Below are 24,016 nucleotides of genomic sequence, written 5' to 3'. Positions count from 1 at the left end.
CATGCCCGGTTAATTTTTGTATTTTTAGTAGAGATGGGGTTTCACCATGTTGGCCAGGATGGTCTTGATCTCCTGACCTCGTGATTCGCCCACCCTGGCCTTCCAAAGTGCTGGGATTACATGGTGAGCCACCACGCCCAGCCAATTTACAAGATTTTCTTACCTAATTTTTGTAACATCCTTGAAGACAAGTGTTAGTTTTCTAAACTTTCAGATGGAAACTGAAGTTAAGAGTAGGTCAGGGTCTGGCACGGGGGCTCACGCCTGTAATCCCAGCACTGTGGGAGGCCAAGGCGGGCGGATCACGAGGTCAGGAGTTCGAGACCATCCTGGCCAATATGGTGAAACCCAGTCTCTACTAAAAATACAAAAAATTAGCCAGGCATGGTGGCGCATGCCTGTAATCCCAGCTACTCAGGAGGCTGAAGCAGGAGAATTGCTTGAACCTGCGAGGCAGAGGTTGTGGTGAGCCAAGATCCTGCCATTGCACTCCAGCCTGGGCAACAAGAGCAAGATTCTGTCTCAAAAAAAAAGAAAAAAAAAGAAAAAAAAAAAAGAGTAGGTCAGTGGCTTGCCAGAGTCTATAGCACATAAGGGGCAGAGCTTGCCTCTGAAAGTATCTTGCTTTTTCTACTCTATCACTTTGAGTCTCATGAAACTTAGCAAGATCTTGTTAGGAATGCAAAGATAACAGTGAAAGTACTCCATTATACTTTTAGTAAAACTTTGAGAAGGTACCAAAATAATAAATCTGGGAAAAAATATGTATGCATATTTTAACATACGGAAACTATAAGAAAAAGACTAATAATGAAAAGAATTAAAAAGACAATCTTTTAAATACAATACTTAGCCAAATAAACAAGAGTTTCAACTCCCCACAAGAGTTGAAATCTTTGACTGGTTTAGTTTTAGTTTTAGTTTAGCTGTTACTGCCATAACAAATTGCAACACAAACAGTGGTGTACAACAACACAGATTTGTTAATTATAGTTATATAGGTCTGAAGTCTGCACAGCTCTCACCCTACTAAAATTAAGGCATCAGTAGGACTGCATTCCTATCTGGAGGCTCTAGAAAAATCTGTTTCCTTACTCATGCAGGCTGTTGGCAGAATTCAATTCTTTACGGCTGTAGAACTGAGGCCCTTGTTTTCTTGTTGCCTGTATGCTGAAGGCCATTCCCAGGTTTTCAAGCTGCCTCATTCCTTGACTCGTGGCTCCCTTCCTCAATCTTCAAAACCAACAAAAGCAAGCCAAGTCCTCAGGTGGTATCTGACAAATGCTTCTGCATCCCCCTTCCATTTTTAAGAGCTCATGTGATTTGATTGGGACCACTCAACTAATCCAGAATAATCTCCCTACTTTAAGATCAGCTGATTAGAACCCTTAATTTCATCTCCAAACTTAATTTCCCTTTGCCCTGTAATATAGCATATTCACAGGTTCTGGTAGAATACGAACATCTTTGGGGACCATTATTCTGCCTATCACAGTTCATCCCTAAAGATTCACATCTATCCCACATGCAAAATACATTCACTTATCTCAATCTCTGAAAGGTCTTAACCCTTTACAGCATCAACTCAAAGTTCAACATCTCATCTAAATCTCCAAAGTCCCATATCTCATCATCTAAATCAGGTATAGGTGAGGCTCCAGATATAACTCATCCAGAAGTACAACTTTTCTCCATTTGTGGATCTATGAAATTAAAGAAACAAGTTATCTGCTCTCAAAATACAATGGTGAGACAGGCATAGGATAAGTTATAGATATTCTGGTCCAAAAGGGAGAAAATGAAAGGTAAACAGGAATTACCAATCCCAAGCAATTCTGAAATAGGACTGAGTAAACTTCATTTGGTTTCCAGGCCTGGGAATAATGAGCAGTAGCTCCCAGCTCTGCCGCCTGCTTTCCAGTTTCTGCCCTCCTGGCTCCTGGCTCTGTCTTTTGGAATCACAGCTCCACCTTCTGTGCTCCTGGCTTCATCCTCCCCGGTTCCTAGCACCACCCTCTGAATCATCCTCCCTTTTTCATGAAAGTTGGCACACATATTCAGCTGTTTCCTGACCATGGAATTTTGGAGATCTGACAGCCTTTTTTCATTTCATACTGTCTTTGTCCTTAATACACTCTGGCAACATTTCTATTAGTATAAAATCTTCAAGAACCTGGTGGGGTTCCCATGTATTTCATGGGTATCATTCCATAAGACAAAAGACTTGTCCACAGATTTCATTCCCAGTTAATCCCATTTCTATTTTTGACTTTGCTGAAATGGCTGAGGCCATGTGACATGAGGTCATCATTAAAAAGGAATGGAATACTGATATATACAACATAGGTGAATCCCCAAAATTTATGTTGAGTGAAAGATGTCAGACTCAAAGAATCATTTGTTGTATCAATCAACTTTTAGAATTTTCCAGAACAGTCTCAGCTAAGCCCACAGCATTGTCTCTCAAACATTCACTTTTCTGTGCTCTGTTCTTTTCCATTCCTCTCAATAGCAATACTAAATCATCACAACTTCCTTTAAAATTTTTTTTCAATCATTATTCTTCTTGCTCTCAAAGATTATCTGAAGTTATTTCATAGTAATCTCTCTCAACTGATGCATTATAGGAGCTAAATAAATCTTTGTTGACTAAATGAATTTCCTGTTTTCTTACCCCTATAACTATATGTTTTACATGTTCATTTTTAGGACCTACCTCCAGTTTTAGAAGATAAGGGTTACTCCTCCTGTTCAAGACCAGAATCTCCACCTGAGCTGATGACTTCTTCCCCTCCCATCTCCTGTGAAATTCTGCATCATCTATCATCCTTCCACATCTTCAATCTATTCCCTATTGGTTTCTTTCCAACATCCTGTAAATATGCCCGAGTCTTTAAAAAACTAACGACAAAAATGTTTCTTTTTTTTTTTTTTTTTTTTTTTTTGAGACTGAGTCTGGCTCTGTCGCCCAGGCTGGAGTGCGGTGGCTGGATCTCAGCTCACTGCAAGCTCCGCCTCCCGGGTTCACGCCATTCTCCTGCCTCAGCCTCCCGAGTAGCTGGGACCACAGGCGCCCGCCACTTCGCCCGGCTAGTTTTTTGTATTTTTTAGTAGAGACGGGGTTTCACCGTGTTAGCCAGGATGGTCTCGATCTCCTGACCTCGTGATCCGCCCGTCTCGGCCTCCCAAAGTGCTGGGATTACAGGCTTGAGCCACCGCGCCCGGCCGACAAAAATGTTTCTAAGATCCCACATTCTCTATAGCTTTTATCTAATTGCTCTTCTCACGTTGCCTCTAAAGTTCTACAAAGAATGGTCTACACTATTACCAATTTCTCTCTTCCCATTCCATCACAACCCACTGCAAGCTGGCTTTTATTGCCATCATTCCACTAAAACTGTTCTCACCTTTACTCTTACTGAGCTTCTCTATTGTATTTGACACTGTTGGTCATCCTTCTTTTTCAAAATAATCCACTTCCCTGACTTCCATGATACACTTGGTTCTCTTTATGCAATTTCAGGCTTTTCCTTAGTCTTTTATAATTTCTTCTTTATCTGTCTGTCTTTGAAACACAGACGTTTCTCCAGAAATATCTCCAGCACAAAACTCTCCTGTGAGGTTAATATGTCTAAGTCTAGATTTGTGATGGAAAACAGAAATCTAAAACCAACATGTTAATCTAAAACAAAACTCATTATTTTTCTTCATTCAAACCTCCTCAGCCTTGTCACTCTGGTGCTTAAAAACAACCAATGGCTTCTCAATGCACTTTAAATAAATTATAAATGTCTCACCTGACCCTCAAAGCTTCATGGGATGTAGTCCCCATCCAACTCCTAAACCTCACCTGGGTTTTACTCTAAGCCATGCTGGCTTCCTGTCAGCCTTTGAGGAGTCCAAGCCTTTTTACCTCACATGTTATTCCCACTGCATTAATATTCTTTTTCCTATTCTTGGCCTGGATTCATAAACTTCTGCTTAAATGTCATTTCCTCAGATACGCCTTTCTTAGTGACTCAATTTTTTTTCTCCTGACATCATATTGTTCTTTTCAGTCAAAGCCCTTAGAATGTTTTATATTTACATATTCATATATTTATTATGGCGTTTATTAAAATTCCTGTATCCTTCTCTGGATTCTAAACCCCATAAGGGAAAAGATCATGCCCCTTTCTTTTAACAATCTAAACTCAATGCTTAGGACAGAGCCCAGTATTTAATAAATACTCAATAAATATATTTTACATGATTGAATTGTTTCACTCTAACTAGAAATCTGGGTGTTACCTTGAATTGACTTTTTTTTTTTTACTTTGATTCTTCTGTTCCTTACAGCCTCTGTGTCTCAATTCTAGGTATTACAGGTTTTACTTCAATTTCATAACAATTTATTCCTCCTTCTCCATGCTCACTACCATTGCCTTGGTCCAAGTTCTCTTCATCTCTTGCTTGAACTACTGCAATGGCTTTCCAACTGATCACCTTTAATTCTGTTTATCCCCTCACATCCATCCTCCACACTACCACTAGAATAACCTAAAATATAAGTTTGACTCTACCACACACCTATGGAAAACCTGTAAAGGTTTCTCACTGCATACAGCATAAATTCTTTACCTTAGTTCACAAGGCTTCCCAGATAATCTGTACCATTTATTACCACTTGGCATTGCCCTCTAAGCTTCAAAAACAGCAAACTGCCTGTATTTCCCATCTCATGTTATATATGCTACTTCTTTTCATATACGTTGTCACTTTTCATTGAAGAAATATCCACCCTATCATTGGCCCAACTATCCTTTGTTATCTCTCCTGTTTAATCCACCTAATTCACACTCAAACATCTTTGGATCAAATACCACATCTTCCAGGGAACCATCTCTTACCCTTAAGAATGGGCTACATGTAACTCATACATTTTACTGTGTACATCTCCATTATTTTACTTTACTCAATTGTATTCAATTATCTGCCTTCCTTTTAGGTGGTGAGCTCCTAGGAGCACACGGCATTAAAATAGATGCTTCATGAACATCTGCTGAATTAATTACAAGAATGAAAGTATAACAGTCAAAGTGTATCAGTGCAATTGCTTGTGATGGTAATAATGTCCACACTCCAGAATTTACGTGGAGCTAGAATATCTCAAATATATTACATAATTGTTTAGTTTACTAAATTTCACTCAATTTAATTCAGTTACTGATCTCTAAGTCTCACCACACTGTGTGAGGTCTTCTTTGCTCAGCAAGGTAGAGTTCTGACAACAACCCTTAGATATGAAGAATTCAGCACCTTCATTCTTCACTGTATAAATGCCCTCCTGGTGAGTTTTCACTGAACAAGCTTTGCAAATAAAATTTTTATTATGTCAGAGCTTGCTTGAAGTCTTCGAGGCCAATGAAGTTAAGTTTTCCCCATTATGTTTTTCATTCTTGGCTTTAATATGCTGTCACTCTTTCCTTGATATGCATACGTATCCTATGTTATTTAATAAAAATACAGTGCTTTTAGAAACACTAATATTTTTTTAAAAATAGCTTCCGCAAACTTTTTGAAAGTATGAATAATCAACAATTCATACTTATTTGCCCAATATCTAAATAAGGAACAAAATGTTGACCTTTTAGTTATAATCACATTTCACTTGCTTTAGGAATTTATTTTGCTTAAATGGTAGTTATGATTATTAAAAGTGTATAATTATGATTATAGATTTTTCAGTAGGAATTCATGTTTAGATGCTGTATATGCACATATATATTTATATGTATATAGTTTGTGTTTATATATATAATTGTATATGTGTTTATATCTATATAAACAATTATAGATATGTGTATACACATGGGTTAGTATACATACATATATTACTTTGCTCTCTCCAATGAGAGAGTCTAGAAGGAATGACATCCTAATGGCGATGAGGATACCCAACTCCCAGATCTTCCCTTTTAAACACCATTTTCTAATAAAAGGAAACAGGATTTCCTTAGAGAAATGGCAGATAGTATCAGGGCTGGGAAAATACGGTTTATGTACTGTGGAAAAATCCAGATAAGCCAAACAGAAGTAAAATACCCTATGTAACATTCTTACTTATTTAGTGTTTATTCTTTCTTTTTATACACGTGATGTGTAATGTGTGATATGTATATGTATTTTACACAGAAATGTATAATTTTTAAATATAATTTCTTATTCTTTTAAATAACTGAATGTTTATGAATGTACAATTTGTTAGATCATTAATTACAAACAATATCAAATGAACATCTTTATAAATGAATTTGGATGCAATTCCTTAGTTAACATAAATAAAACTCTTATTTTGCAAAGTATTATTCAACTATTTATGAGTCCCTTTCTCTTTGCGCTTAGAGATTCAATTTGTTAAATTCTAATTGGAATAAGTATCTTGTTTGACATTTGGTTAAGGTTTTGGTTTAAAACTTTCATTAGGAGTTAAATAATTACTAGTCCATACGTGGGAAGAACTCCATCTCTTTTATGTCCAAATATCAGCATTCCTATGGAGTTGAAAGGGTCTTAGATATCATATAAGCCAATCTTCTTAGTTTATAGATTAGGAAATTGAGGCCAAGAATGGTTAAATTACTTTCTCCAGATCAAATATATAATTATCATCAACTTTAAAGCCAAAGGTCTAGATTTCGTCATTCCAAATTCAGTGCTCTTTCCATATCCAAAAAAAGGCTGTCAAGAGATAGATGCAAGACTCTCACCTGAACTGCTTTAGATAATTCCTGTTAATTTAACCCATACTCAGATAACATATTTCTAGATGTATAGTCACTAGACCCATATTAATTGCTCTGTATGTAGCTGGTAGGATTGTTTTTAACACCATAAGAAGAAGCATATTAGCTAATTGGAATAGAATACGAATTACTAAATAGAAGTTACTAGCTGCTTTCAAAGGGGAAATCGATCTTTTTCAAAATTATAAATTATTTTCTGTGTTTATAATCTCAGACCATCAACCTTACCCAGTTGGAAGAACAGTAATTAAATTAAAAGCAATGGTGAAAATTCTAAGGAACTCAAGTTGTTGAATTTCAGAAGGAATTTCTTTGATAGGATTATTTCTCAGTTTCAGTATTTGTAAATTTTTAAGACACAATATCTGGGGAACAGAAAAGAGAAACAAACATGAGCAGAATAATAAAGTATGCAAATTTTTATTTGTTACCTTTTATAAACTCTCTGAACTAATGTAGAATCATTATAGCAACATCAATTGGCTATATCATGTAACTCAGTAAACACGCTCGGTCAACCTTCAAAACAAGTGACCAGCATTAATATGTATGATATGGCGAAATAGTGCAACCACTGTACTCATACAACTTTGACTCAAGAATGGTCCTTTTCTAAGTGTGAAAGTCACCCTTTCTGATCAAGCTCACGGTTTCATATGAGGCAATCACGGAATAATGAGGGAGGAAGGAGATATCTGCAGAACCAGGAAGATAGGTGGAATTAACCTTAGTCATCAGAGAAGTGTCAGATATCATAGCCAGATTATTTTTGATATCACAGTAATTTCATATACACTGATTTTTCATGTGAAGTTTTAAAAATAGAATAAACCATTTAAATCTATTATCTTCCTCTTAAATGTATACAAATTTTAAAAAGAAAAACAAATAACTGAATCTATGATCTTTACTTGATTAGTATATTTCTCTCTGGTGAATATTAAGAAGGTCTTATATTAGTTCTCTTTAACATTAAATTCAACCTTGTTATCATCATAAAGGTCCAAAATTGGTGGAGTAGAGCAAGTTCATCCGTGTAATCAGGAAGCATCAGTCTCCATGTTTGCCTTTCTTTTCAAAATTATTTTGGCTCTTTGTAATCCTTTGCATTTCTATACAATTTTTAGGATAATGGAGTCATTCATATTTTCTAAAGTCCCTTCTTGTGCCTTTGTAAGAATGTGTTCATTTCACCTAAGTTATTTAATTGGTTGGTATACAGTTATTGATAGTATTTTCCTTAAATCTTTTTAATTTCTATAAGGTCAGTAGCGATGTTTCTTCTTCTTTCATCCTTGTCTTTAGTAACATAAGTCTTCTGTCTTTTTCTCTTGTGAATCTACATAAGGTTTGTCAATTTTGTTGATTTTTTTAAAGTAATAACTTCCGTTTTTAAATTTTCTCTATTTTTCTATCTTCTATTTCACTAATTTCTATACTAATATTTACTGTCTCATTGCTTATTGTTTGTTTAGGTTTAGTTTGCTATTTTTTTCTAGTGGCTTTACATGAAAAGTTAATTTGAGATATTTCTTCTTTTTTAAAAGATTTACATTTACAGCTATAAATTTCCCTCTGATTACTCTGTAATGCAGCTCAGAAATTTTGGTATGTTGTGCTTTCATTTTCATTTATCTAATAATATTTTCTAATTTCACTTATAACTTAATCTTTGACTCACTCGTTATTTAGGAATATGTTGCTTAATTTCCATGTATTTGTGAATTTCCAAATTTCTTTCAGTTTTTGGTTTATAATTTAATTCCACTGTAGCCAAAAATAGACTTTTGTGATTTTTCAATCCTTTTAAATTTATTGAGACTTATTTTGTAGCCTAATATACGATTTATCCTGGAAAATGTTCTATATGAACTTGAGAATTGTGTATTCTGCTGCTGTTGGTTTGAGTTAGACTCTAATACATTCCATACAGATTTATTAGGTCTAATTGGTTTATAGTGTTGTTCAATTCTATTTCCCTCTTGTTCTTCTGACTAATTTTTCTATTCATTATTGAAAGTGGGATATTGAAGTGTCCAATTGTTACAGTTGAATTTTCTATTCCTCCAATTCTTTTGGTTATTGTTTCATATACTTTGGGGTTCTGCTACTAAATAAACACTTGTTTATAATGTTCTGTTATGTGATAAATTGACAAATGTCCCTTTTTATTTCTAGTAACTTTTTTTGCTTTAAAATATATTTTGTCTGATATTAGTATAGTCTCTCCAGCATTTCTATTGTTGCTGTTTGCATGATATATATTTTCTCATGCTTTTCGCTTCAACCTCTTCAATCTTAAGTGTGTTTCTTTTCATCTTAAGTGTGTTTTCTGCAGACAGTGTATCACTGAATCTATAAAAGAACTTGTATAATTTTGTACAGTCTATCTGTATCTTTTGAATGGATTGTTTGATATATTCACATTTAATGTTATTATTGACATTATTGGATTTATATCTGTCATTTCACTTTTAGCTTTCTATATGTCGTATGTTCTTTTAATTCCTCCTCTACTACCTTCTTTTGCATCAAGTGAATATGTTCTAGTGTAACATTTTATGACTTCAATAAGTGTTTTTAGTATGTTCTCTTGAGTTCTTTTCTTAGTGATTGGTTAGAGGTTATAATATATACTTTATCAGAATTTACTTCAGATTTATACTAACTTAATTCCAGTGAGATATGAAAATGTTCTTCATACATATTCAATTCCTTATTCCTTTTGTGTCTATAATTTCCATGTATATCATATCCATATATGTTACAGACCTAACAACACATTATTATACTTAGTATTATATTTGATTTTATGACTGTTTAAGAATCATAGAGAAGAAGACCGAGTATATGTATATAGAGTTTGCTATATTAATCTTTATTTAACATTTCTGCTTCTACCTTCTCCCATCCTAAACTATTTTAGTGGACACTGCACTCTGCCTGATTCAACCATCTTGAATTTTCCATGAAACCGGTAATAATTTGAATCACCCCACTTACCTCAGTCCCCAGCCTTCTATTCATTGCCTTTATGCCATGCTAACAGCTGGGCCTCATCAGCCTGTTCCCAAAACAGCCCCTCTAAGCCTAGATATTACCATCTTCATTGGAATATTTTACCTATAGCTATATAACACAGACCTGCATTTTAATGACAAGTTGATCTCTGTCACTTTAATAATGAGCACTTTATATCTTACATGTGACTAGCCCTCTTGTCTTCACACATTTATTTTTTAGTGGATGGAGTTTTCTTTGGCAGATACACAAATATTACCTGTATCTACTTAGAAGAAAAGTTAAATTAGTGTGAAGAACTCAGATCTCTATATTCCTTGGGAATTCTTGTCAATTTCTCCCAGTTAAATTAATAAAACTGGTGTTACATATTAGAAAAGAAATAATTTCTCCAATTGAAAATAAAAACATGATATTATAGAGAAAGTATGGAAAATATATGTTTTCAATAGTATATGATTGAAATAGGAAGAAAGTACATTTGCCAAAAATCAACTCGCTGAAAGACAATACTCTGGAAATCAATTCACAAAATCACCAATTACCCAGTAATCAATGAAACAATGACTAAAGACACTAAAAACACAATTTGTCCTAATTATTCATAATGATTCATTCACCTAAAATGATATTAAATTAGCTAATCCCATATCTGATTATCCTTCATACATTTTATTAAGCAGAATATTATATTTTATCCTTTGGTAATTAAAACTTGTTACAACACTACATGTTTACTTTGCTTTTAAAGCTTCCAGTTAGCATATAAATAAGGTTTATTTTAGATTACATTCAGAGTTAGAAGAATAAATATTTAATATACATTATAGAATTATGAGAACACATTTGAGAGCCTCATTGTAACATATTGTTTGAGGATTACATCATGGGACTTCCTAAGAAAGATGTACTGTACATTTTGTGCTTCTGAAAATAAGCCATTCAAAAGATGCAATCCAAAATACATTTACAGCACTTTATAGTAACTTCGAGGTATTAAAAGATGTCTATTTTTATTATAATTATTATACACAATAAGTTACATCAGTATATAACAATAAAAATGGACTCACTTCTGTGGGAAAGTAACGAAGATCATTAAATGACAAATTAAGATATATCAACTGGAAAGCTAAAGGTGTTAAGTCTGGACAATGTAGTATAAAAAAGCCCTAAAAGAAAGTGACAAGAGATAAGAAGTTAATCATGAACAAGGCACAAAATAGTTTATACAAGAGTAAAACAAAATCAGCACATAATTTGAATGAGAATGTTTTACACAATATACTAACAAGCCTATACTCGTCATCCATTCATTTTTTTTAGTCTGTCGTGTTAATAGTTTCTTTGGTATGTAAAAGATGGAAGCAAAATAGAGACACTATGCATTAGGCTGTTCTCACACTGTTATAAAGAGATATCTGACACTGGGTAATTTATAAAGAAAAGAGGTTTAATTGGCTCATGGTTCTCCAGGCTGTAGAGAAAGCATGGCAGCATCTGCTTGGCTTCTGGGGAGGCCTCAGGAAACTTACAATCATAGCAGAAGGTGAAGGGGGAAGCAGTCTTACATGGTCATAGCAGCAGGAAGACCAGGGAGGTCTTTAAAACTAAGAGATCTCATGAGAACTCGCTTGCTATCAGGAGAACAGCAAATCCATCCCCATGATCCAATCACCTCCCACTAGGCCCCACCTTCAGCACTGGAGATTACCATTTGACATGAGACTTGGTGAGGACACAGATCCAAACCATATCAGACTAAGTATTTATGTGTGTGACAAGTGTAGTATTATATGCGTGACAGAATTAGTTCAATCACTAACAAGCAAACATTGCTATGTGCTGAAATATAACTGAATCTATTTTATATATAATTATTTTCTTTACCCCTTTTTATATCTCTACCTTTATTTCTCTGATTTCTATCTGTTAATCCAGCATCTACCTGAAAGTTCTTGTTAAATGTGTCAATTTCTGTACTGTCTTCATTGTCATTCAGTTTAAAACACTTCTGATTTCCTTGGTGCTTTCTTTCTTGACCTATTTTTTAATTAGTGTGTTGTTTGATTTCCAAACACTTAGTGCTTTTTAATATTTACATTAATATTTAGCACAAATATTTGGTACTTTTCTAGATATCTTACTGTGACTTCTATTTTATTTCTGTTGTGGTATGAGAACTACAATATTTCAATCTTGAAATTGTTCCAACATATATCTTGAAATTGTTCTATGTGGACCTAAAAAGTAATGTTTATTCTGCAGCTATTGGATGTATCATTCTATAAATGTTAATTAGGTCAAGTTAGTTTCTGGAGTTATTTCAGATCTTCTATATCTTTACTGAATTGTTTTTTACTACACATATCAATTCTTGATCAAGATATGTTAAGTCTAATATCTAGTTATGATGGTGAATTGTTCTACTTCTCACTTTAGTTCTGTCAAATTTTGATTGACGAATTTTGAGGCATTCTTATTATATCTATACACATTTAGATTGTTCTGTCTTCTTGATGAATTGACCGTTTAAACATTTTCACACTTCTCTTTATACTTGGTAATACTCTTTTTCTTTAGTATTATTTTCTACTTAGTCAGCTAATACAGCCATAAGAGCTTTATAATGCCTACTGTTATCTTTTTCCAGTTTCACTTTTTAACCATCAGTGTCTTTATTTAAGTACGCTTCCTGTAAATAGCAAATAATTGAGTGGTACTTCATTGGCCAGTTTGACAATCTCTATTTTTTTATTGTGATGTTTAACCCATTTACATTTAACAAAATTACTAATATGTTTAGGCTAAAGTTTACCATTTTGGTGCTTTTTTCTGTTTGTCTGATCTGTTTCTGTTCTTCTATTCTCTATTCTCCCTTTTTTTTAGAGACAAGGTCTCGCTCAGTCACACTGCCTGGAGTCCAGTGGCACAATCATAGCTCACTAAAACCTCAAATTCCTGGGCTCATGTGATCTTCCTCAGCCTCCTGAGTAGCTAGAACTACAGGTACATATCACCATTCCTGGCTAATTTCTAAACAGAAAATTTGTAGAGACAGGGTCTTGCTATGTTGCCTAGGCTGTCCTCAAACACCTGGCATCAAGGAATCCTCTTGCCTTGACTTCCCAAAGCACTGAGATTACAGGCATAAGCCACAACACTCAGCCTTATTCCTCTATTCTTTTCTTGCCTTCTTTGCTGTGAACAGACCATTTGTTCAAACATCATTTTTTTAAATGACTTTCTGGTTATTCTCCTTAGTGTTATTAAAAAAGTGACTTCTTTAAAGATCACAGTATGTGCCTTAACACAACCACCCTTCAAAAAATATTCTACTACTTCATGATTAAAGAATCTTTCAATATCAGCACCATAGAAAAGGGTAAGAAAAAAAAGAACCTTACAATAGATACATACATTTAGCCCCTTCCAACCTTTTGTACTCCTGTTGTCAAATATTTTACTTTTATATTAGCTATAACACCCACAATATATGGTTAATGTATTTATTTTAAATAATCAGTATTCTTTTAAAGAGATTTCAAGATTGTTTTAAAAGGTCCTTTATATTCACTGATGTATTTACCACTTGTGGTGCTATTCATTATTTCTTAATTAACTAGGTTTCTATTTGGTCTAATTTTTTTCTTTTTTTAACTCCTCAGGCTTTTTTTCCAACATTTCTTGTAGTAGAGATAAGCTTGAGAAAAACGAATTCAGCTTTTCTTTGTCTGAAAACATCTTGTTGCATATTCATCTTTTAGTGATATAAGATTTATTCTTTATCAATGAAGAATTTATAACTTTAAATAGTTGCTAGAAACACAGTCTTAAGGCAGAAATGTGCAAAATAGCAAACAAATTCTTTAAAGCTTATAACCAAGGACCAGGTGTGGTGGCTCATGCCTGTTATCCCAGTACTTTGGGAGGCCGAGGTGGGTGGATCACCTGAGGTCGGGAGTTCGAGACCAGCCTCTCCTCTTGATTTTTATACGATGGCCCTCCTTGTCTTACCATTCTTGACTTAAAGTTTACTTTATCTGATATAAGTATAGCTGCTCATGCTCTTTTTTGGTTTCAGTGTATGTGGAATATCTTTGTCCATCCCTTCATTTTCAGCCTGTGTCTTTATAGAGAAAGTGAGTTTCTTATAGACAGCATATAGCTGGGGCTGATATTATTTATTTATTTACTTATATTCAAAGTTTTTATTGATAGGTAAGGGTTTCCTGTTGTCTTTTGTTATTCATTTTCTGCTTATTGTGTGAATCCTTTCTTCCTTTTTACCTCTCTTACTACCTGACTTTGTGTTTAAGTAATTTTCTCCAGTAATATGTTTTGATTCTGTGCTATTACAGGTTTATGCTTTGTGGTTACCATGAGGCTTACAAAAACCATGATATAATAGGTAATTTTAAACTGATGACAACTTAACTTTGCTCACAAGGAAAAGCATCAAAAACAAACTCCACACTTTAATAGCACCTTCTACATATTTTGACTTCTTGATGTTTCAATTTACATCCTTCCATATTGCCTATCTCTTAACCAGCTGTTGCAATTGTTGTTTTTAATAGTTTTGTCTTTTAGTCTTCATATTTAAGATGTAAGTGGTTTACTTACCACAATTACAGTATTAATACATTCTGAATTTGTCTAGTTTTCAATTTTCTTATTTTCAGCAGTGAGTTTTATATTTTGAAATGTTTTCTTGTTACACCTTATGGTCTATTTCTCCCAGATGGAAGGACTCCCTGTAGCATTTTTTTGGACAGGTTTGGTGTTCATGAGTTCCTTCCGCTTTTGTTATTTGGGGAAAGTCTTTATCTCTCCTTTGTGTTTGAAGAGACACTTTAATGGGTATAGTAGTCTCAGTCGAGAGGTTTTTTTTTTTTTTTTTTTTCCCTTCCCTTCAACACTCTCTCCTAGCCTGCAGGGTTTCTGCTGAATAAGCTGCTAAAAGCTGTACTGGGGCTCTGTTGAATGTCATATGTTTCTTTATTGTTTGTGCTGCAAATATTCTTTCTCTTTGATTTTTGCTAATTTGATTATGATGTACCTTGGGAAATTCCTCCTGCATTGAATCTAATTGGTGACCTTTGAATTTCCTGTATTTGGGTGCTACTGGTTATCTCCAGATTTGGGAAAATCTCAGCCATTATTTCCTTAAATATGTTTTTTAGGTCTTTTTTTTTTTTAATTTAGCTTTTTTTTTAAGTTCAGGGATACACATGCAGATTTATTATATAGGAAAACTTGTGTCATGGGGGTTTCTTGTACAGATTATTTAATCACCCAAGTATTAAGCCTAGTACCCATTAGTTATTTTTCCTAACCCTCTCCCTCTTCCCACCCTCCACCTTCCAACAGGATCCAGTGCATGTTGTTCCCCTCTATGTGTCCGTGTGTACTCATTATTTAGCTCCCACTTATAAGTGAGAACATGCAATATTTGGTTTACTGTCCCTGAGTTAGTTTGCTAAGTATAATGGCCTCCAGCTCCATCCATGTTCCCACAAAAGACATGCTCTTGTTCTTTTAAATGGTAGCATAATATTCTATGATGTATATGTACCACATTTTCTTTATCCAGTCTATCATTGATGTGCATTTAGGTTGATTCCATGACTTTGTTATCACAAAGAGTGCTGCCATAAACACACGCATGTGTCTTTATAATAGAATAATTTATATTGGTTTGGGTATATATCCAGTAATGGGATGCTGGGTCAAATGGTATTTCTGTTTTTAGGTTTTAGAGGAATTGTCACACTGTCTTCCACAATGGTTGAACTAATTTACACTCCCACCAAGAGTGTATAAATGTTCCTTTTTCTCCACAACCTCAACAGCATCTGTTATTTTTTTCGTTTTAGTAATAGCTATCCTGCCTGATGTGAGATGGTATCTTATTGTGACTTTGATTTGCATTTCTCTAATGATCAGTGATGTTGACCTTTTTTTATGATTGTTGGTCACATGTATGTCTTCTTTTGGAGTGTCTGTTCATGGCCTTTGCCCACTTTTTAATGGGGTTGTTTGTTTTTCTCTTGCAAATTTGTTTAAGTTCCTTATAAATGCTGGATATTAGGCCTTTGTCAGATGCATAGTTTGCAAAATTTCTCTCCCATTCTGTAGGCTGTCTGTTCACTCTGTTGATAATTTTCGTTGTAATGCAAAAGCTCTTTAGTTTAATTAGACCCCATCTGTCAATTTTTGCTTTTGTTGCAATTGCTTTGGTGTCTATCATTAAATCTTTGCTCATTTCTATGCCCTAAATAGTATTGCCTAGGTTGTCCTCCAGGGTTTTTATAGTTTTGCATTTTACATTAAAGTCTTTAATATATCTTGAGTTAATTTTTGTATATGGTATATGGAAGGGTTCCGATTTCAATCTTCTGCATATGGCTAGCCAGTTATCCCAGCACCATTTATTGAATAGGGAATCCTTTCCCCATTGCTTGTTTTTGTCAGCTTTGTCAAAGATCATATAGTTGTAGGTATGCAGCCTTGTTTCTGGGTTCTCTATTCAGTTCCATTGGTTTATGTGTTTGTTTATGTACCAGCCCCATGCTGTAGCCCTCTAGTATAGTTTGAAGGCAGGTAGCATGATGCCTCTAGCTTTTCTCTTTTTGCTTAGGTTTGCCTTGGCTAGTCAGGCTCTTTTTTGGTTCCATATGAATTTTATAATGGTTTTTTCTAGTTCTGTGAAGAATGTCACTGGTAGTTTAATAGGAATACCATTCAATCTATAAATTGCTTTTATCAGTATGGCCATTTTATTAATATTGATTCTTCCTATCCATGAGCATGGAATGTTTTTCCATTTGCTTGTGTCATCTCTGATTCCTTTAAACTTTGTGTTTCGTAGTTCTCCTTGTAGAGATCATTCACATCCTTGGTTAGCTGTATTCCTAAAGATCTTATTCTTTATGTGGCAATTGTGAATGAGACTGTGTTCCTGATTTGGCTCTTAGCTTGACTGTTGTTGGTGTATAAGAATGTCTGTGATTTTGGCACATTGATTTTGTAGTCTGAGATTTTGCTGAAGTTGTTTATCAGCTTAAGGAGCTTTGGGGCTGAGACTACGAGGTTTTCTACATATGGGATCATGCCATTTGCAAATAGGGATAGTTTAGCTTCCTCTCTTCCTATTTGGATGTTCTTTCTTTCTTTCTCTTGCCTGATTACCCTGGTCAGGATTTCCAATACTTTATTGAATAGGAGTGTTGAGAGAGGGCATCCTTGGCTGGGTACAGTGGCTCACGCCTGTAATCCCAGCACTTTGGAAGGCCGAGGTGGGTGGATCATGAGGCCAGCAGATCGAGACTATCCTGGCTAACATGGTGAAACCCCGTCTCTACTAAAATTACAAAAAATTTAGATGGGCGTCGTGGTGGGCGCATGTAGTCCCAGCTACTCGGGAGGCTAAGGCAGGAGAATGGTGTGAACCTGGGAGGTGGACCTTGCAGTGAGCCGAGATCGCACCACTGCACTCCAGCCTGGGCAATAGAGCGAGACTCCGTCTCAAAAAAAAAAAGAAAAAAAAAAAGAGAGAGAGAGAGAGAGGACATCCTTGACTTGTTCCAGCTTTTAAGGGGAATGCTTCCAACTTCTGCCCATTCCGTATGATGTTGGCTGTCGGTCTGTCATAGGTGGCTCTTATTATTTTGAGGTTGTTCCTTCAATACCTAGTTTATGGAGAGTGTTTAACATGTAGTGATGTTGAATTTTATTAAAAACCTTTTCTACATCTATTGAGATAATCATATAGTTTTTGTTTTTAGTTCTGTTTGCGTGATGAATCACATGTATTGATTTGCATATGTTGAACCAATCTTGCATCCCAGGGATAAAGCCTACTTGATCATAGTAGATAAGCTTTTTGATGTGCTGCTGGATTCAGTTTGCTAGTATTTTGTTGAAAATTTTTGCATCAGTGTTCATCAAGAATATTGGCCTGAAGTTTTATTGTTTTGTTGTTGTTGTTGTTGTTGTGTCTCTGCCAGGTTTTGGCCTCAGGATGATGCCGGCATCACTGAATTAGTTAGGGAGGAGCTCCTCCTCCTCAATTTTTTGGAATAGTTTCACCAGAAATGGTACAAGCTCTGCTTTGTACATCTGGTAGAATTCAGCTGTGAATCTGTGTGGCACTGGGCTTTTCTTGGTTGGTGGGCTATTTACTACTGATTCAGTTTTGGAGCTCATTATTGGTCTGTTCAGGGAATCAGCTTCTTCCTCGTTCAGTCTTGGGAGGATGTATTGTCTGGGAATTTATCCATCTCTTCTAGGTTTTCTACTTTGTGTGCAGAGAGGTGTCTGTAGTTGTTTCTGATGGTTATTTTTATTATTGTGGGGTCAGGAATAACTTCTCCTTTGTTATTTCTAATTGTATTTGGATTTTCTCTTCCTTCTTTATTAGTCTAGCTAGTGTCCTATATTACTAATTTTTTTTTTTTCCCCAAAAAATCAACTCCTGGATCTGCTGATCTTTTGAATTCTTTTTTGTGTCTCAGTTTTCTTTAGTTCAGCTCTGACTTTGGTTATTTCTTGTCTTCTGCTAGCTTTGGGGTTGGTTTACTCTTGCTTCTCTAGTTCTTTCAGTTTTAATGTTAGGTTACTAATTTAACATCTTTCTAACTTCCTGATGTGGACATTTAGTGCTATGAATTTCCTGCTTAACATTTCCTTAGCTGTGTACCAGAGATTCTAATATGCTGTATTTTTATTCTCATTAATTTCAAAGTACTTCTTTTCTACCTTAATTTCAGATTTACCCAAGAGTCATTCAGGAGTATGTCATTTAATTTTCATGTAACTGCATGGTATGAGTGATTTTAAAAGTCTTGACTTCTATTTTTATTGTACTGTGGTCCAAGATTGTGTTTGGTATAATTTCGGTTATTGATATGGTTTGCCTGTGTCCCCACCCAAATATCATCTTGAATTGTAGCTCCCGTAATCCATGTGTCGTGGGAGGGATCTGGTGGGAGGTAAATGAATCATAGGGGTGAGTTTTTCTTGTGATGAAAATGAATAAGTCACATGAGAGCTGATGGTTTTATAAAGGGCAGTTCCCCTGCACATGCTTGCTTGCCGTCATGTAAGACATGTCGTTGCTTCTCCTTTGCCTTCTGCCATGATTGTGAGACCTCCCCAGCCATGTGGAACTGTTAGTCCATTAAACCTCTTTTTATTTATAAATTACCCAGTCTCGGGTATTTCTTCATAGCAGTATGACAATGTACTAATACAGTTATTTTTCATTTGCTGAGACTTGTTTTGTGTTCGATTACATGGTTGATTTTAGAGTATGTGTCATGTGGAAATGGGAAGAATTCTGTTGTTTTAGGGGTAGAGTTCTGTAAAGGTCCAGATCCATTTTTGTCCAATGTTGAATATCTTTGTTAATTTTCTGCCTTGATGATTTGTCTAATGCTGTCAGTGGAGTGTTGATGTCTCCCACTATTCATTATGAGGGAACCTCAGTCTTTTTGTAGGAATCTAATAATTTGCTTTATGAATCTGGCTGCTCCTGTATTGGGTGCATATATATTTAGGATAGTTACGTCTTCTTGTTGAATTGAGCCCTTTAACATTATGTAATGCCTTTCTTTGTCTTTTTTGATCTTTGTTGGTTTAAAGCCTGTTTTGTCTGAAATTAGGGTTGCCTGAAATTAGGCCCATCTGGTCCTGGATTTTACTTTGTTTGGAAGGTTTTTGTTACTGACTTAATCTCATTACTTGTTAAATGTCTGCTCGGATTTTTATTTGTTCTTGAGTCTGTAATTTGTGTTTTTCTAGAAATGTTTCCATTTAATCTAGGTTATATTATTCATTAGTGTACAATCATTTAAAGTATTCTTTTACAATCCCCTTTATTTTTGTAAGACCAGTTGTAATATTTCAATTTTCATGACTAATGTTAGTTATTTGTACATTCTCTCTCTCTTTTTTACTTAGTCTAGCTAAGGATTTATTTATTTTGTTGATCTTTACAAATAACCTATCTTTGTTTTCATTAATTTTCTCTACTGTTTTCCTATTCTCTATTTCATTTATCTCTGCTCTTATCATTATTGTTTTCTTCCTTCTGTTAACTTTGGGTTTAGTTTGCTCTCTTTGTTCAAGTTTTTTAAAGTGTAAAGTTAAGTTCTTAATTTGAGATTTTTCTTCTCCACATACCCCTTTGCCATATGTACCTATAGCCTTCTCCCAACATTAACATCTTGTACAACATGTTGGTATATTTGTTACAATCAATGAACCAACATTGGCACATCATTATCAACCCAAGTCCATAGTTTACATTATAGTTCATGCCTCGTGTTATATATTCCATGGGTTTTCAAAATGCATAAGGAAATAGACTCACCATTACAGTATCATACAGAATCACTGCCCTAAAAATTACTCGTGCTTCTCCTATTCATCCTTTCTTCCTTTCTGCCACAACCCTGAAAACCGCAGGTACTTTTACTGCCTTTACACTTTTGCCCTTTCCAGAATGTTTTGTCATTGTTGGTTTTGTTCGTTCCCTTCATTACAGCCTTCTTTGTATTTAACGAATTTTCTGTAGTGTGCCACATTAATTCCCTCTTCACTTCCCTTTGTGTATGTTTTAATATGGTTTTTTAGTAGTAGTTACTATGGGATTGCACTTGGCATCCTAAATTTACAACAATCTAGTTTAGATTGATACCAAATTAACTCTAATGGCATACAAAATCTCTGTTCCTATACAGCTTCATCTCCCTTCTATTTTGTCACAAATTAAATCTTTAAACATTGTGAGTCCATTAATATACATTTATAATTATGTTTATACACTTGTCTTTTAAGTGATATAAGAAAGAAAGAGTAATACAAACTGATAACCAAAATAATACTGACTTTTATATTTACCTATGTAGTTACCTTCATCAGAGTTCTTTATTTCTTAAGACTCTGAGTTGCTGTCTAATGTTATCTCACTGTAGCCTGAACAACTCTCTAGCATTTCTTATAGGGCAGGTGTACTGGCAACAAATGCCCTCGGCTTCTGCTTTTTGGGGAATGTCTTAATTACTCCTTTGTTTTTGAAGGATAGATTTTCTGGTTATAGACTTTTGGTTGACAGATTGCTTTTCTTTCAGCACTATAAAGATGTCATCCCATTCCTTTCTTGCCTCCATAGTTTCTGGCAACAAAATGGCTGTGAATTTCATTGTAGAGCCCTTGTACATGACAAAACACTTCTTGCTTGCTGCTGTCAAGATTATCTCTTTGACTTTGGCTTTTGACAGTTAGATTATATGTCTCATTGTGGATCTCTTGGCAATTATCCTTCTTGGAGTTGATTGAGCTTCCTGGATGTATAGAGTTGTGCTTTTAATTAAATTTGGAATATTTGGCCATTATTTCTTCAAATATTTTTTCTGCCCTTTCCTCTCTTTCCTTTTTTCCAGAGACCCCATTAAATGTATGTTGGTATACTTGATGATGTTCCAGAGGTCCCTTAAGTTCTGTTCATTTTTCTTTATTTTTTTTCTTTCTGTTCTTCATACTTGATCATTTCAATTTACCTATTTTCTAGTTCTATAATTCTTTACTCTGCCTAATCAATATTTCTAGTATTAAAACTTTCTAGAGAAGTTTTCAGTTTGGTAATGTAGTTTCCAGCTCCTGAATTGTTTTTTTTTTTTTTTTCTTTTGTCATTTCCATCTCTTTATTGAAATCTCTGTTTACGCATTATTCTCCTTATTGAAATCTCTGTTCACACATTATTCTCTTTAGCTCTCTGTCCATAGTTTCATTTAGCAGTTTGAACATATTTAAGACAGCTTATTTGAAGTCCTTTTTCCAGTAAGTCCAATATCTGTGCTTCCTCAGAAGTAGTTTCTAATCCTTTAGTAGTTCATAAGCATGATGATTGGCTTTTTATGCTCATGAATAAAATATTCCTCCCTCAAGCGTTTTTATGACATTGGCACATTACCCATCTGATGTGAAAAAATAGAGCTTCTGTTAGTTTCTTCTGTGAACAAGCCATATTTTTTGGATATTCCATAATTTTTGTTAAAAACTGGAACTGGACGTCTTAATCATTATAATGTGTTAACTCTGGAAATCACATTTTTCTCTCTCTTTGGGGTTTGCTTTGTTGTTTTGCGTTCTATTTCTATTTTTATAGAATAGAAACAGATCAAATCTACTGCCTGATCAAATCTACTATTGAAATCTTCCAGTGAGGTTTTCATTTCAGTTATTGTATTTTTCAGCTCCAGAATTTCTGTAGGCTTGATATGAGCTATAGCTATTGAGTTGTTTAGTAATTTTCTAAACTTTTTTTGTGAAGTCTGTATTCTTTGTCACATGTTTTCTTTAAAATCTCTGCTCTTTTAACTCGGGTTCAGTTATTGTTTTGACAGAGATTTCCTTACACAACAGAAGACAGAGAGAGGAGGACAGAGAGAGAGAACTCCACCTTTTCAGATGGACTCTGTGCTAAGGCACTCCTTCAATGCTTAGCCAGGCCATTTACAACCGCCTTTGCCTTTACTTCCTGCTTGTACTGCATTTAGAGGTCAGCCAGATGTGAAAGCTTAGGGCCTTCTCAGGTCTTTTCTAAGAATGTGTCTAGCCCCAGCCAAGCATTTGGCTTTCCAAATTTCCCAGTATATAAGAATATTATTTTAATGCCCTAATTTTTCAAAGAAACTCTCTGTAGCTTTTCCTATTTTTACAAATTTTCTATGAGTTAGAACTTACCTCAAAATAAAACTTAAAATAAAATAAAATAAAAAAGCATAGATTTTGAGGCCAAAAGGTTCTGGGTTCAAACCCAAGCTCTACAACTTGCTTTCTGTGTGATCTTATACAAGTTACTTTCATTAAGCCTCAGTGTTCTTGTCTGAGGATAAAGATTACAATACTTTACATAATTATGTATTAGGAGTAATGTGTACTTGGCACGTAGTGGATACTTCACAAATGATAACTAATATTATTGCTATTCATGATATTAAGCTTGTGTTCAGTGAAAAGCCATCCTAGTACTAGATTTGTCACAGAGCCAAAGATTGCTAATAACTTAAAAATACAATAAATCTGAATTCAAATTCTCTTATGCTAAGTAATTTTAAAAAAGCACTGTGATTGACTTGAATGAACCTCAGAATCTTTTTAAACTGAAGGCAAACTAGGAATATAGGTTTTGAGATGCAATTTGAATGTGTTCCTAAGAAATCTCTATTGTAATAGGAAAATTCCCCTCAATACCATAGAAACTAATCTATATTGGGAAATCTAAAGCAAAAATAATTGATAATACAGGAGGACACTGTCATTAAAAAGATCCAGCATACCTTCAGATTAAGTGCATTTCTTCCATATACTTGACAGTTTACTATGGCCAGGTTGGTCATGGCTGCTATTGTTTCATATCGTGTTGCTGCAACAGTCTTAAAACCTTCACCACGCACAATCTGTATCTCTGATTCTATTTTTTCAGTTTTGGTGAGACCTAAATAAACAAAACAAAACATAAAATTTAAATGTGTTATCACCTAGAATGAAAGTTAAGAGGTATTTATCTTATGAAAATATTGAGTTACCCTAAGGGCTTAAGTGCACACATCCTCTGGCAGGGATTCCCCATAGCCTTCATCTACCCCAAACTCAGTTCTGTTTGCCAAATTGGGTGTTGTTTTGTTTTGTAATTTTAGGTGCACCATTATCTTCCCCAAAGTAAACCATATGCTCATAGATTTCTATCTGGATAATTTAGTTTCCATCAATATCAGTCTTTGCATACTATGTGTAAAAATATTTTCTTAAAATTTACTATGAATTACATAAAGAACTTCTTGGCTCATAAAATTAATAGGCAACGTCATGTAAGAATACCTCAGCAAGACATCAGCCTCACTTTTTCCTTAGTATCACTTTGATGTACAATTCAAATGCCCTATGTAATTAAACTCTTCCTTTAGCTGGTAGATCCCCCGTAGGAGACAAACAAACATCTCAGGAGTAAGCCAAAGAAAGACCATCTAAATTTAAATTTACTTTATTATGACCCTATGCGTTTCACCTTCCATCAAAAATGTCGCATGCAAGTATACACCAAATGTGGCAGGAAAGTATTTTAAAATTTTATATAATATATTTTACTTTTGCAGCCAGTATTGCTGCATTGTTTGCAGAAACATATTTTATAATGTTA

General features: G+C 34.6%; 1 protein-coding gene and 1 non-coding gene across 8 annotated transcripts in view; one reads left to right on the top strand and one right to left on the bottom strand.

Moving 5' to 3' along the window:
* The window catches only part of LRRC63 (leucine rich repeat containing 63), a 65,882-nt gene that overhangs the window by 18,911 nt on the left and 22,955 nt on the right, over window positions 1-24,016 (bottom strand). For 6 of the 7 annotated variants that reach the window (XM_017951227.3, XM_017951224.3, XM_017951225.3 and 3 more), the window contains exons 5-8: window positions 23,157-23,314; window positions 10,880-10,978; window positions 7,014-7,150; window positions 1,096-1,233 (exon numbers count right to left, since the gene is read on the bottom strand). In XM_017951227.3, the coding sequence (XP_017806716.2) occupies window positions 1,096-1,233; window positions 7,014-7,150; window positions 10,880-10,978; window positions 23,157-23,314 (532 nt within the window). The remainder of the gene's footprint in view (window positions 1-1,095; window positions 1,234-7,013; window positions 7,151-10,879; window positions 10,979-23,156; window positions 23,315-24,016) is intronic. The other variant, XM_009191906.4, reaches the window with a different exon arrangement.
* Window positions 21,694-21,797, top strand: LOC116270626. The gene has a single exon (XR_004178783.1). It is a non-coding gene; the product is annotated as a small nucleolar RNA U13 (small nucleolar RNA).

The sequence above is a fragment of the Papio anubis genome, chromosome 15, assembly GCF_008728515.1.
Source record: "Papio anubis isolate 15944 chromosome 15, Panubis1.0, whole genome shotgun sequence".
NCBI lineage: Eukaryota > Metazoa > Chordata > Mammalia > Primates > Cercopithecidae > Papio > Papio anubis.
Note: the sequence above shows the minus strand (reverse complement) of the source record. Positions and strands in the feature narration are given on the sequence as shown.